The sequence below is a fragment of the Triturus cristatus genome, chromosome 10, assembly GCF_964204655.1.
Source record: "Triturus cristatus chromosome 10, aTriCri1.1, whole genome shotgun sequence".
Classification (NCBI taxonomy): domain Eukaryota; kingdom Metazoa; phylum Chordata; class Amphibia; order Caudata; family Salamandridae; genus Triturus; species Triturus cristatus.
Genome location: NC_140593.1, coordinates 1,034,154,929 through 1,034,169,623, shown reverse-complemented (window position 1 = coordinate 1,034,169,623; position 14,695 = coordinate 1,034,154,929). Strand labels below are relative to the sequence as shown.

The 14,695-nt window shown below is 46.1% G+C and overlaps 1 protein-coding gene across 3 annotated transcripts in view; it reads right to left on the bottom strand.

Annotated features, from left to right (window-relative positions):
- The window catches only part of LOC146796482 (acyl-coenzyme A synthetase ACSM3, mitochondrial-like), a 441,567-nt gene that overhangs the window by 123,860 nt on the left and 303,012 nt on the right, over positions 1–14,695 (bottom strand). For all 3 annotated transcript variants that reach the window (XM_085629083.1, XM_085629084.1, XM_085629082.1), the window contains 2 exons: positions 4,113–4,193; positions 3,675–3,776 (listed from right to left, as the gene is read on the bottom strand). In XM_085629083.1, the coding sequence (XP_085485209.1) occupies positions 3,675–3,776; positions 4,113–4,193 (183 nt within the window). The remainder of the gene's footprint in view (positions 1–3,674; positions 3,777–4,112; positions 4,194–14,695) is intronic.

Sequence of the window (14,695 nt, the reverse complement as noted above, 5' to 3'; positions counted from 1 at the left end):
GTTTGGAAAAAAATAATCCTGCTTTGGGAGTTCATTTTCCCTGAACAAAAATGGCTGCTGGATAAGAGAGACTTAAACTTGGCGCACACTAGGCGAATCTTCAGTGCTGTGAAGGGCGCCAGCACGGCAGGGCCTCCTTCACAGCCCTGAGACGGTCAACGGGAAGACGGGGATCTCTGAATGGGGTGATTGGTCCTCCGCCCCTTGACCAACACAGGGCTGACCAGCACAGCCTAAATAAATCCCTATCTCACTACCTTCTCATCAGGAGTTCACTATTCGGCTATTTAGAACAGTGGCGATTGTTTTTGAATTTAATCAGTTCTGCTATGCGGCTTCCTGGGAGGAAGATAATATTCAGTTCCATGTGGCAATAAAAAGTTGATTGGTCAACCAATAAAACCCTGATGCATTCTGCACCAGCCATTCTTTGAAGTGGCAAGAGGCCTCAGGTGAAAGGGTACAAAGGCAGTGGGATGAACAGAGTCAGAATGGGAAGCTTCAACAACATCTGTGATGAAGAGGGGCTTTCACTCTCTAACAGACAATGAACGGTCTCTGACACAATGACAAAGAGAGCAAACACATTTTTTTTACATTTAGATTTCACAATTTCTCTATCTTTATGTGCCATATGTTTGCAGGTGAATAAAACCATTTCTATCACTCTGTAAAAACCAAATAATATATGGGTAAAGTAGAAGATTACTCTTGTAACGCTTGAGTCTAAATCATTAGGAGGAATATATCATGAACTGCTGTACATTGAAGCGTTTTCACACCTGCTCTTGCAGGAAGTCTCAGTACTGAGAAAAATATTGCGATTAAAGTTAGTGTTAAATTGTGATTGGACAGCTCTAATTCATGTATTTCGACATAATCGGCTTACATTATAGTCATTTTATTTCTTATTTCTTTGTAAAAACTTCTAAGCCGCAGTCAATATTTTACTGTACAAGAGAACACTTTTCAAAATAATATTCATGTTTTCTTAAAACATGACATTGCAACCTTCTACGCTTTGCAAGGGTGAAGTATATTGTTAGAAATGGGATTTCTGGTTGGCTGAGGCTTGCGCCAAAGCCAGGCAGAAACCACCACTCTAGTCAGGGCTGGGGAGTTACACGCCAAAGATAACCCCAGCTCACCCCCTTGGTAGCTTGGCACGAGCAGTCGGGCTTATCCCGGAGGCAATGTGTAAAGCGTTTGCGCGCGCACCCAGCAACAACACCCAAGGCCACACCACAAAGGAAACTCCACACAAGGTTATATATAAAAATAGCCTTTGTATTATACCAAACACATTAGATAATAAATACACACTTTACAATGTGCCACTGGCACGGGTAGAATTTACAGGGGAGTTATTTATAAAGGACAGGGCCTCATGGACCACTGTCAGGAATAAGCACTTGTAGAACTAATACTCTAGGACATAGCACATACAATCACTGTAGCACCAATTAGAAGATATAGCGCACAACCAGTAACCACTGGTAACAGGTAAGTACCACCTACGCAACCCTAACCACCTTAGGAAGATATCACGCAGGGAAACCTGAACACACTAGCATAATTACTACTAGTAAAACAATCTCCAATGCATAAACACAGTTTAGGAAGGAAAATATCATAAAGACATTGCGCAGGCGCAAAAGTACATATATAAAAATCACCAGGTACCCTAGGCGAGGGCACAACACAAAATAACTGTCCCCAGGCCAACTAGCCTCTCAGGGGTGCAGAAATGGCCAATATCCAGTAATGTCAGGGTGCGACTGCGCAGGCTGCGCAAGCCAGGCGCACAAGGGACAACCTAAACGTTGCAGCTGCCCACTAAGTGCTGGGCAGCTGGAGAAAATGAGCGTGGGCACTACTGTGCCTTTTTGGAGCCCTCTCTGGGCCACGACAATGGGGCCGCCTCATGGGCTCAGAACAAACAAATGCGCCGTCGTTGGAGCCTTTCAGGGCTCTATTAAATTTTGCCCCCGACGTTGGAGCGACCTCGCGCTCTAGAACAAATATGGCCCCGTCGGTCGGAGTCCCTCTGGACTCTTGGACAATGTGCCTAGTGGGAGCCTTTGGGGCTCTAAAACTAATATGGCCCCAAAAGCGTGGGAGTCCCGCTCGGTGGACTCAGCAACATAAAATGCCCCGGGAAGAACTTGCCCCCTCGGTGCAGCAGCCCGCAACTGCGGCGCTGCCGTGAAGAAGGGAGAGGGCAGAACGGGCAAAATCCTCACCCGCGTGGAGCCCCACTCACCTGGGACTCCCGCGTCGTCTCCTGCTCTCCCGGGCTGTTCTCAGAGGACCTCAGAGCCTCCGGGGCTTCAACCAGCTGCGCGTCTTCGGGGGGAGGCGGGGTAGGCTCCCGCCCTCCTGCTTCCGGTTCCTGTTGTCCCGGAGGCCCACCCCCGGCCGGCCTGACTTCCTGGGCTTCCCCGGCCGCGGCGGTGATTCTCCGGCCGTCAGAGGGGTAGGCTCCCTCGTAAGCTAAACAAATAAGCGGGGTGGGCACCCGCCAACGAAATAAACAAATAAGCAGGGTGGGCACCCGCCAACGAAATAAACAAATAAGCGGGGTGGGCACCCGCCAATGACCACGGCAATGCGGTGTGGGCACCCGCTTCAAATCTCGGCCCCGATAGGGGGAATCCCTACGCTGGGGATTCCCTCGTTGAGGAGAGCCGTTCGGTGCCGCGGAGGCAACACAGGGCACCGTCACCAGCCCTCGTTGCAGCAGCGCTCCCAGGGGTAACAGCCAAAACTCCAGGCAAGGTCCAGGAAAAAGTCTAAAAAGCAGGGGGGCAAAACTGGGCCCAGGGGCCAGCTCACAGGGCCCTCCAGCAGGGAGGCAGTCCCCAGTGGCGGTCTCTCCTGGCGCCCAGCAGCAGCAGGCCCCCCCTCAAGTAGGATCAGCAAAGGACATTTTTCTTGGGGTCACAGCCCCTTCTTATACACAGGATTCCTTTGTCAAGGTGCAGGGGAGGGGCGAACCAGATGCAACAGGTTCTTGAGCACTTTGTTTTGCTCAGCCCCTCTCCCTATTCAGAGAACAGGCCAGGGTCATCAGTCGCACCACAGGGGGCGGAGCCAGCATTGTGTGGGGAAAACCCAGCCCTATTCAGGACCCAGGTGTACTCCTCCCACCTATCTAGCTGCTGATCTCCCCATTCACCACTGGGTGACTCATCATGACTCTGGGGTTTTCCCTAGCCCGTCACATGACCTCAACCAGCCAATCGCCAGACAAGGCACACATTTCACACTGCACACAGAAGTGCCCACTTCTAGAAGTGGCACTTCCACACTAGGTACATGCACGCTGCACACATCATCGCGCAGCATTTCATCACACGAGTCCGTACATGCCAAACTCGCACCTGCACTCCCTACGCATCAGGAACTACCAGGGATACATACATTCCCCCATGCATTCCTATGGGAGGGCAGGCCAACCTCACTACACGCATGCACTTTACCCTGGGACACAGTGGTAAAAGTGCGCAGAAGTCATAAATCACTACACCAAGTCACAATAAAAAGCAAAAAGTTTAGGGGTGAACCTGCCAGAAGGGCCAAGTCCAATATATATCATATTAAACTTCAAGCTTGTAGTTTGCACTTTAGAGCAGTTTTATGATATTTGATTTTTTTTGTAACTGTTTCCTTACTATGTACTGAGTGAAAAGAGAAAAGGGCCTTTTGGGTTTCACTCTGATTGCGATGTCTCCCTCCTCTCCCGGTGGCAGTATCTTCTCGTTTTCATCAATGATCTGTGATAAAAGAAAATATACCTCATGACACCTATTTTCCTTAAAAATTCCTTCCGCATATTCTTAAATCCTGGTTAAATCCAGGGGCACAATAACACCAGATGCAGGCCAGGTATTCCTCTGCGCTGCCACTCCATGTCACCTCTTGAACAGCTACAAGTAGTCACTGCTGCAGCAGACTGCTTTAGATTCTTGCCACACCTGGAATTGGAGGTTAGCAGTAACCTCACACCTCTATTGAATCTCAGGAATTTACAGTCCCTGTCACTGAGCCACAAAGCTTCAATAAATATTTCTGAGTGTATATGGCATTAACAAATGTGCTTTGAATCCTACCTGCACATCATAACCTGGCGCCGGCTTTCCCATAGAGCCTGGCTTGATTTTCATTCCCTTGAAAGTCCCACAAACTAGCACCTGTATTAAAACAAAGAAAAAACATTTGAACTTCAACACTCCTGCAACGGAAGTTAGAAATAAAGGTGAGCCGTAGAAACACTCAAACATAAAACCGTGAGCACATGGAATTTGAAAAGAGTTTGTTTGTAAAGCACTGAATTTGCCACTCTATGGTCCCTGTGCAGTATTAGGAATTCTGAAGTTGAAAAGGACTTGGTCAAGATACTCTAGACAAAGATGGCGATTAATGATGATGATTAATTTGTGATCTTTGCTTCAATCAATCCTGCCTTTTTCCAGGGTGCTAGCCTCTTAATAGCTGTATAATTTAATTTAATCAGAACATCATGTATGGATGGTCAGCCTTCTTCAGTAAACATAACCAACCATAACTTAGTACAATAATTGGGCAACATATAAAATGCATGAACATGGAAGGTAAGAAACAGCCTGATGTAGTAGTAACCCTATTTAAATAAGATGACATCCCATCACACCCATGAACTAATGAGTGTCTGTAATCTTGGTTTTACACTTTGGCCCCAGCCTCACACTAATTCACTGTGACATACTAAGTGAGTAACCCCTCATAGTGACAGCAGGACTACTGTCCCAGCCCGGGTTGTGACCTGTGTATCGCAGATGTGGCAACATCTCATTTTCATAGTGATTATAGTCTCACCAGGATTTCTTTTTACCTGTGTCATGTCAGTATTAGCCTACTGGCCCATTCACCCAAAGTTTCTACTGCTCACAGTGAATATGGAATCCTAGCGCCGAGATCCCGTGCGCTTGAAATGTGATTGCCTGCAAGAGGAGTTGGTATGCAGTACATGAATGTCTGAGAGAACCAAAGTGGCCAGTGTGTTCCATTCTGCAAGTCTCTGGCCTGGTCATGTACAAAAGATGGAGGTTAGGGAGCTTTTCCAGGCTGTGGATGTGTATTGCTGATATTCCTGGGAGGGAGGGAGCACTTTCCCAGGTCTTACAGGCTCTCATATATGTATATGCTTCTATATTCCTAATTGGTTTGCTGTTTTGCATTCCTAGTTGGTTTCACTTCAATTTTGCATCTCTACGTGCTCCACCTGTTAGGACTCCCGTGGTTCCCAGCAACAAATTCTCATATTGACTAGAGGGGCTTAAATAGGCATCTCAGATGTGAAACGATTCCCCACTTCCCTGAAGCCTGGCCTACTTTACTTTATTTGGGGACTTGCATGCCTTGGCACCCCCCAAATGTAGCACAACTTGGCTTTACTTTCTTTTTAACCAATGGCAGAGGGACATCTTCCATGTTGTGAGCCTTTAGTGTCAGTCTACTTGCATTAAGCAATGCGTTACATCTTTGCTTTGTCTTTTTTTCAAACGATATTCCCTTTTTCTTCTAATATAGCTCAGGTCTGTGGTCTACAGATCTAGGCCACGTTCTCCTAGCCCTTTGTGTTTACCAGCTATTTGCCGTCTGAGTTTGCCACCTGCAGAGAGATCCCCTATTCTCTGCATTCAATTGAAGCCTGTGCCTGGTCCCCAACATGATGAAAGTCATTGCCATCTGTCTACATATTCTGGTCTCAAACTCTGCCAGCCACAAGCCTCCCAAGTAAAATCCACACAAGCCATCGCTGGCATTGCTCTGTTCTCTCCTGGGACCGAATGTTTCTCACTTGGAGTCTGGTTGGTGTGGCGTGGTGTTTCCCGTTCAGGGTCACCTGCACAGGCCGGGCTGGCTCCCTCTTGAAGCACCCCCCAGTACTAACACTCTCTCTTTTTGTCCCACAGACCCTGTCACGCCTTCTTTTCATGGCCGCTTTCTGGCTGCGAGGAGCAAGTTGGATAGGGTATATATAATTTCTCTGCCCTCATAGATTATCGGGTCTAGGCTGCAAGAACTGGGGACCATTGCCCGTTTTTCCTTCTTTTTAGAGTAACCATGGATTGGCGACTTTTTTACTAGCCCATCTGAATGAAAATCCTCACCATCAGTATGACTTTATTGCAACCAACAGAGCCATAAAATTACAAATAGAAATAAAATACACAATACATAATTAAAAACAATATATTTACAACGTTACAGGTACTTGTTTCGTATAATTTACAGCAATACAATAAGTCATAAAATATCAAGAATCTGCACATAAAAAGAAGTTTGGTTCAGGGCATGTCAATATAATTTACCACCATTACATAGCAAAATGAATAAAACAAGCAAAAGGAATAAAACAGGGTGGTGAACAGGCTCAATGTACCTTTCTGCGGAGTACCCACATTGCACCAAGAAACATAGCTACTAGCGCCAAGATGCTCCTTGGAGTGAGCGCTGCACTTTATAAATACCATCATTCATTCATTCATACTTTGATAGCAAACATTAGACTGCAATCTGCCCTCAGGATGCGAAGGGCAACTGAATGGCTACATACACTCAGGCGTCTGCAACTGCGTAGCCAGATTTTACACGGTCGAGCAAAAGCTGTACAGGCAAAGAATATATGTTTGATGCTCTCCACTGTAGGGGAACAGATGGGGAATGCATCAGTGGCCCCACCTCACCACTTAGTTGTAAATGCTCTCAGCAGAAGAGTGCCCGCTCTAAACTGGAAGGATAACTTCCTGTCTATAGAAGCAGTCACGGAAGAGTGCCCGCTCTAAACTGGAAGGATAACTTCCTGTCTATAGAAGCTGTCACAGAAGAGTGCCCACTCTAAACTGGAAGTATAACTTCCTGTCTATAGAAGCAGTCGGAAGAGTGCACACTCTAAACTGGAAGTATAAATTCCTGTCTATAGAAGCAGTCACGGAAGAGTGCCCACTCTAAACTGGAAGTATAACTTCCTGTCTATAGAAGCAGTCACGGAAGAGTACACACTCTAAACTGGAAGGATAACTTCCTGTCTATAGAAGCAGTCGGAAGAGTGCACACTCTAAACTGGAAGTATAACTTTCTGTCTATAGAAGCAGTCACGGAAGAGTGCCCACTCTAAACTGGAAGTATAACTTCCTGTCTATAGAAGCAGTCACGGAAGAGTGCACACTCTAAACTGGAAGGATAACTTCCTGTCTATAGAAGCAGTCACGGAAGAGTGCCCATTCTAAACTGGAAGTATAACTTCCTGTCTATAGAAGCAGTCACGGAAGAGTGCCCGCTCTAAACTGCAAGGATAACTTCCTGTCTATAGAAGCAGTCACGGAAGAGTGCCCGCTCTAAACTGCAAGGATAACTTCCTGTCTATAGAAGCAGTCACAGAAAAGTGCCCACTATAAACTGGAAGTATAACTTCCTGTCTATAGAAGCAGTCACGGAAGAGTGCCCACTCTAAACTGGAAGGATAACTTCCTGTCTATAGAAGTAGTCACGGAAGAGTGCCCACTCTAAACTGGAAGTATAACTTCCTGTCTATAGAAGCAGTCACGGAAGAGTGCCCACTCTAAACTGGAAGTATAACTTCCTGTCTATAGAAGCAGTCACGGAAGAGTGCACACTCTAAACTGGAAGTATAACTTCCTGTCTATAGAAGCAGTCACGGAAGAGTGCCCACTCTAAACTGGAAGGATAACTTCCTGTCTATAGAAGCAGTCACGGAAGAGTGCACACTCTAAACTGGAAGTATAACTTCCTGTCTATAGAAGCAGTCACGGAAGAGTGCCCACTCTAAACTGGAAGGATAACTTCCTGTCTATAAAGACATTCAGCTGGTCCTAGTATGGTTTATACTCACTCAAAGATTTGAAATCAAGTAAGTCACTAACCAGTTTAAAGGACTGGGTCATTTTAATGCCACTGACTGCTACAGCTGCCCAATAAGATGACTTCAGGGAGTGTACAGACGGAAATGTAGTAGTAGCAGGGTGTTCCCAAGGATCTGACAGCCCAAGAAGTCGAAACAACTCTCTAATGTTCCCAAGCCAGAGGTGTGTGTGGAATTGATCAATGACCATTACATCCTGAAGGACTGTTGCACAGTAAACATGTTCTGGGGTAGTCTATAATAGGCGCAAATACAGAAGGGGGCATAACCTGGCTTTATCAACTAGACTACTTAATCCCATGTCCAAGTGGCGTGGGTGCAAGAGGGTGCTGGGGGGGCGAAGCTAAATTGCGTAAAAAAAATATTTTCAGCACTGGTAAGCAGATCGATATTAGAAAAGCCTCATAACTCCGCCCCATACAAAACAGACCCCAAAACCTTGACCTCATCAGTGCGAAGTGCAGGGGTAATCGGTTTAGTATATGCGGCACAATATTCTTTGTGTAACTTCCCATGAGTTGTTTGAGCTTTAAAGCGGCTTTAACATGCGGTTTCCATGACATAAGTCTACTGAACATAACTTCCAAATAGGTGAAAGAATCCACCATCTCAGGGGGTGCCCCCCAGGACAATATTCTTCCTAAAAGACTTATGGGGATTAAACGACATCAACTTAGTGTTGGTAGTGTTGATCTCCAGACCACAGGCAAGGCAAAACTCCTCAAAGCGATAAAGGAACTTTTTTAGCCCGCTCAGGGTCTTGGAGATCAGCATCATGTCATCGGCAAATAATAAAATTGGAATTTTGATTCGAGCCAGTACAGGGGCATCTGCTTCAACCTGGGCTAGGAAGGAAACAATATCATTAATAAACAAGAGAAAAAGCATGGGAGCCGCTACACAGCCCTGGCGTACGCCTCTAAGGAGTGGGATCTTATCAGTCTGCTCGTCCTGCTCCGTCCACCTAACACTGGCAAAATTGCTCTCATGAAAATGTATCCACAAGAACAAAAGATTCTGGGACATGTTCAATGCAGTCAAGACCTGCCATAAGGTAGAGCGTGGAACTAAATCAAAGACGATTCTGAGCTCGACAAAAGCAACATTCAGGTTGTCCTTGCCGGCAATGTCGGTGCACCAGTAAATCAATAGAAAGGGGAAGGCCTGCTCGATTGTAGAGATTTTGGCCCACAAATCTGCATGAAAGAGGCTGAGAATATCCATCTCAAGAATCCAATCCTGAATCTTGGCGAGGAGGCAGGGACAAAATATTTTTTGGACACAATCAATTAGACTTATTGGCCTATAGTTGTTAGGGTGTGATCTGTCACCTTTTTTTTCAGATAGGTATTACAATAGCGCCTTACCATGACTAAGGGATGGGGGCCCCACCAGGAAGGGCATTGGCGAGGGATGAGATGTAGCGGGCCCAAGGCTCAATATCAGACAAAAAAACATCAGCCGGCACGTCAGCCGGTCCTGCAGCTTTACCCTTGCAGTAGCCAACAGAGATTCAACCACATCCTGGGTATCTAACAGGTGCAGAGGGGAGGGTGAGGCTAATATTTCCACCATGATATCAGAGGGAGTGCTTGTTGGAGCAGTGGAATATATGTTGCTAAAGTACTCAACCCACACAGAGGGAGCAATGTTATTAGCAGGTTTCATTGGAGCCTAAGCACCATTGGGAGATATAAACTGCTAAAATAATGTAAAATGTCTGGCTGCGCATGCATTATTTATGTCATTCCGTCTCTAATCTTCCCAGTTCTTTTTGGCATGGGTGATTGCCATTTTGTAAGCTTTTCTAGCTTGGGAAATTTGGGCCAGGTCTCTGGTTTTGATGACTCTAGCTAGAGAGCGCTGGGCTTTACGACAGTTATTATTAAAACCATAAACTGGTCTTGGGAGTGCCGCAATTTTTACTAATAGCTTGGGAAGTAAAATGCCCTACTATATGTTCAAAGAAAGCTGGATTAATTATTCTCATAGTGATAACAGTTTTTACATTTGTGTATAATTTAGAACTGGTTCACAGGAGGATTTTGACCGAGCACTAGTCTAGTTGAGGTGTATGTTAACGTCAGCTGGTTCTGTGAATAAATCAATGATATGTTTTCTATTTTGTTCTTTGTACTTTAAAATGGCTTTCTGTCTAATGAATTTTACATCTGGAGATGGGATATTGGGGAGGGGATGTAACTAGCTAAGTTTTGAAAGCAGTAGCCATAATTTCCTCACCATATATAGATTTAGCTGTATACTTTCGCACACATGGTTGTTATATGGGTTCGTGGTTTATGAAAGTATACTCATAAGTATACATGTATCTACTGGCAATGCTGGATACAAATGTTGCATCAGGCACATTTCCTCGGCTTGCTTTGGAAAAATTAGAACTTTAAGGAAATTCATACGTTTTCTGCCTAAAGAAAGCCGTAGGATCACGGTCCATGCATTGGTTACCTCCCAATCGGATTATGCTAACTGTCTCTACCTGGCATTGCCAGTTCATCTGACCCACAGGCTACAGATAGTGCAGAATGCAGCTGCTAGGCTAATCTGTGGGGTCCCTTTTCACCAGCATATCTCACCGCATTTGAGACAGCTACACTGGCTCACGGTGACCAGGCGGATTGAGTTTAAGGCACTTACCTTGGCTTTTCCAACTGACCATGGCAAAGGACCGGGCTATCTCAGGTCAAGGCACATGCCTTATCACCAGGAGCGGACTTTAAAATCCAATCAACAGCACCTTCTTACTGTCCCCTGTTTAGCAAAAATGCAACAAGGCGGTAGGTCCTTCACAGTCAGGAAGACCAAACTATGGAACTTCCTGCCCAGCCACCTGCGTGAGCTGGAGACGGAGCAGGATTTCAGAAAGGTTCTAAAAAACCTGGCTTTTCAGGCAGGGGCAGCAGTATCTGGATTCTCAGTCTGGCGGGTTAGCTAGCGCTGGGACACCTCTTCTGAGGTAGCAGAGCACTTTATAAACTGCCATTTCATTTCATTTCATTCATTTAATTTCATCCTTGAGAAGAGGTGTGGCGCAATGACCCTTCTATTACCGGAATCTTCAATTTCTTGTGATACCAATTCCTAGTTCTCCTGAACTACCACCCTTTAGTAGTGTAGCTGTCTTTCTTAAGCTGACACGGTCTTGCAGCAAATCCTTATTTCCTGAGGTAGCACTGTCTAGCAGTGTATACATGTTTCTTGAGCTGGCACTGTCTTGCAGTATATCCTGGTTTCCTGATGTATGTAGCACTGCTTCGAAGTATAGACTTGTTTCTTGAGCTGGCACTGCCTTGCAGTGCATCCTTCTTTCTTGATGTATGTAGTACTGTTTAGCAGTGTTTACTTGTTTCTTGAGCTGAAACTGTCTTGCAGTGTATCCTTATTAACTGATGCATGGTGGACTGTTTAACAGCGTGTCCTTGTTTCTTGGTATATGTAGCACTGTTTAGCACTGTACACTTGTTCCTTGAGCTGGCACTTTCTTGCAATGCATCATCGTTTCCTGATGTACGTAGCACTGTTTAGCGGTGTATTCCTGCTTCCTGAGCTGGCACTGTCTTGCAGTGCATCCTTGTTTCTTGATTATGTTACACTGTTTAGCAATGTATGCTTGTTTCATAAGCTGGCACTGTCTTGCAGTGCTTCCTTGTTTCCTGATGTATGTAGCACTGTTTAACAGTGTGTCCTTGTTTCTTGAGCTGACACTGTCTTGCAGCGCATCTTAGTTTCCTGGAGTATGTTGTACTGTTTAGCAGGGTATACATGTTCCTTGAGATGCCAGTTTTGTATATCACCCTTGCTTCCTTAGCCATCACCAATTTGTTTAAACGTATTTCTTGAGCTGGTACTGTCTTGCAGTGCAGCCTTACTTCCAGGTCTAGTCCTGTTTACCACTGTATGCTTGTTTCTTGAGATGACACTGTCTTGCAGTGCATCCTTGTTTCCTGAGGTAGTACTGCCTAGCAGCGTATATTTGTTTCTAGAGCTGGAACTGCCTTGGAGCGCATCCTTGTTTCCGGAGGTAGCACTGTCTAGCAATGTATATTTGTTTCTTGAGCTGACACTGTCTTGCAGTGCATCCTTGTTTCCTGATGTATGTAGCAGTGTCTAGCAGTGTATAGGTTTCCTGAGCTGCCACTGTCTTGCAGTGCATTCTTGTTTCTTGAAGGTGCACTGTCTAGCAGTGTATATTTGTTTCTTGAGCAGACACTGTCTTGCAGTGCATCCTTGTTTCCTGATGTATGTAGCAGTGTCTAGCAGTGTATATGTTTCCTGAGCTGCCACTGTCTTGCAGTGCATTCTTGTTTCTTGAAGGTGCACTGTCTAGCAGTGTATATTTGTTTCTTGAGCAGACACTGTCTTGCAGTGCATCCTTGTTTCCTGATGTATGTAGCAGTGTCTAGCAGTGTATATGTTTCCTGAGCTGCCACTGTCTTGCAGTGCATTCTTGTTTCTTGAAGGTGCACTGTCTAGCAGTGTATATTTGTTTCTTCAGCTGGCACTGTCTTGCAGTGCATCCTTGTTTCCTGATGTATGTAGCAGTGTCTAGCAGTGTATATGTTTCCTGAGCTGCCACTGTCTTGCAGTGCATCCTTGTTTCCTGATGTATGTAGCAGTGTCTAGCAGTGTATATGTTTCCTGAGCTGCCACTGTCTTGCAGTGTATTCTTGTTTCTTGAAGGTGCACTGCCTAGCAGTGTATATTTGTTTCTTCAGCTGGCACTGTCTTGCAGTGCATCCTTGTTTCCTGAGGTATGTTGCCCTATTTAGCAGTATATAAGTATTTCTTTTTTTTTTTTTTTTTTTTTTTTTTTGAAACCGTTTATTGCAGTTTATAGAAGTTACAGGTATGGGCCTACAACCACCCGGCCGGCCGCTAGAGCATCAAAAGCATATTACATACATACAGCAAAAATTTTCCTCAGCGGTGCACAGTAGGAAAACAGGAGTGATCAATGGTGCAGGTCTCCAAGCTCCATGCCCACAGTACGGTTCCATTTTCTTAATACAAAACAACATAAACAAACCACAACCGCAAGGCAACCCTCGATCCAAGTGACAACACGTGCTCCATAAGTGGGGGATCCACACCAGCAGCAAAATTCTGAAGAGGGGGACGGGAGTAGATCAGGGACTGGGGGACCGCGCGCCCGCGGCCAAGGGAGGGGCGCCATCTAGGGAGACGGAGCCGGCGAGGCCGCCGGTAGCAGCGGCGGCTCACAAATACCCCCGCGGTAGGCGTTCCAGGGGCCCCAGAGTTTCATCCACGCCCCAGGCTTACCCCTCGCCACATACACCACCTTTTCACGAAACATACACCAATCCATATGCTCTTTCCAGGCCGACACCGCAGGGGGCCTCTGGGATCCCCACAATTGGGCAATATCACGCTTGGCTATCATGTATCCCAGAGTCACCCACCGCGCCTGCGGGACTGAGTAGTCATTTGGTTCCCAGACATTCAGCAAGCATCTCCTCGCTTCAGGCAGCAGCGTGACACGCGTAACCATTCGTAGAACCTCATGCACACCACGCCAGAATCGCTCCACCTTCGGGCACTCCCACAGTATATGCATGAAAGTCGCCAACGCACCACAGCCACGCTTACACATTCCATCACCGGCAAAACCCATACGTAAAAGCCTTGGCCCCGTCACGTAGACCCGGTGAAGGATCTTGAGCTGGACGAAACGAAGGCGAGCCGGGATGGCCACCTCTTTCGGAGAGGCCACCGCGGAAATCCAATCCTCGTCGTCCAGCTCCAGCCCGTCGGCAACCCAAGCCTCGCGGAGACTGGTCAGCAGACACGATCTATCGTTAATCAATTTTTTGTAGATGAGGGAGATCGTGCTGTCCGGGACATGGCCATCTAGCACTCTGTCCTCCAGGGGGGAAGACTCCGGAATGGATGCAACATCCGGGAAGACGGAGCCCAGCGCATGGCGAACCTGCAGGTACCGAAAGTACTCACTGCCCTGCAGCTGAAACTCTGCCTGCAGCATCTCAAAAGTTTTGAATCCCCCCCTCGTCCAGAGATCTCCCACCGTGCTGATTCCGATCGTGTCCCACGTATATAAGTATTTCTTGAGATGCCAATGTTTTGTGATGCACCCTTGCTTTTTCAGCCTGCTCCATTTTACAGTTCCACCTTATTTCGTGAGCCAGCACTGTCTAGCCCTGTATCGTTTCATTGGATATAAATGTTTAGCACTGTATCCTTGTGTCTAGAACTATCACTGTATAGCAGTTTCTTTCATCCTTGAGCTAGAACTCTTCAGTGCACCATTATTCTTTAACATCCTCTACTTGAAGTGGATATCCTTGCCTGAGGTCCTGCCTTCCTTTCCACGCTTCCTTAGTTTCCACTTTCAGTGTGTGTTGCTTCCTGCCAAGCGCTACCTATGTTTCCCATCTTTACTCTTCAGCACTAGTCCTCTCTAGCTCTGTGTTTTTCATAGCTATAGGATAGGTTCCTAACCCTTGTTGTTTCTGCATTCACTACTTTTGTGTGAATGTCATTATTTGTGGCTACAACTGGCATTCTGGGCAGGGTTTCTTGCCTACTGTGAGTTTTGCATACATTTAATAATCCGCGTTAGCATAAATATTGCAAACTCTGGATGTCTTGCAAACTCTGGATGTCAGTTATTTTCACTACAGAATTGCATCTCAAGTTCTTTATGAGCAGTCACTTTGTTAACATGTGCAGGACTAAATTAATAGATCCATTATCTCCAGAGGCTCCCGGGGT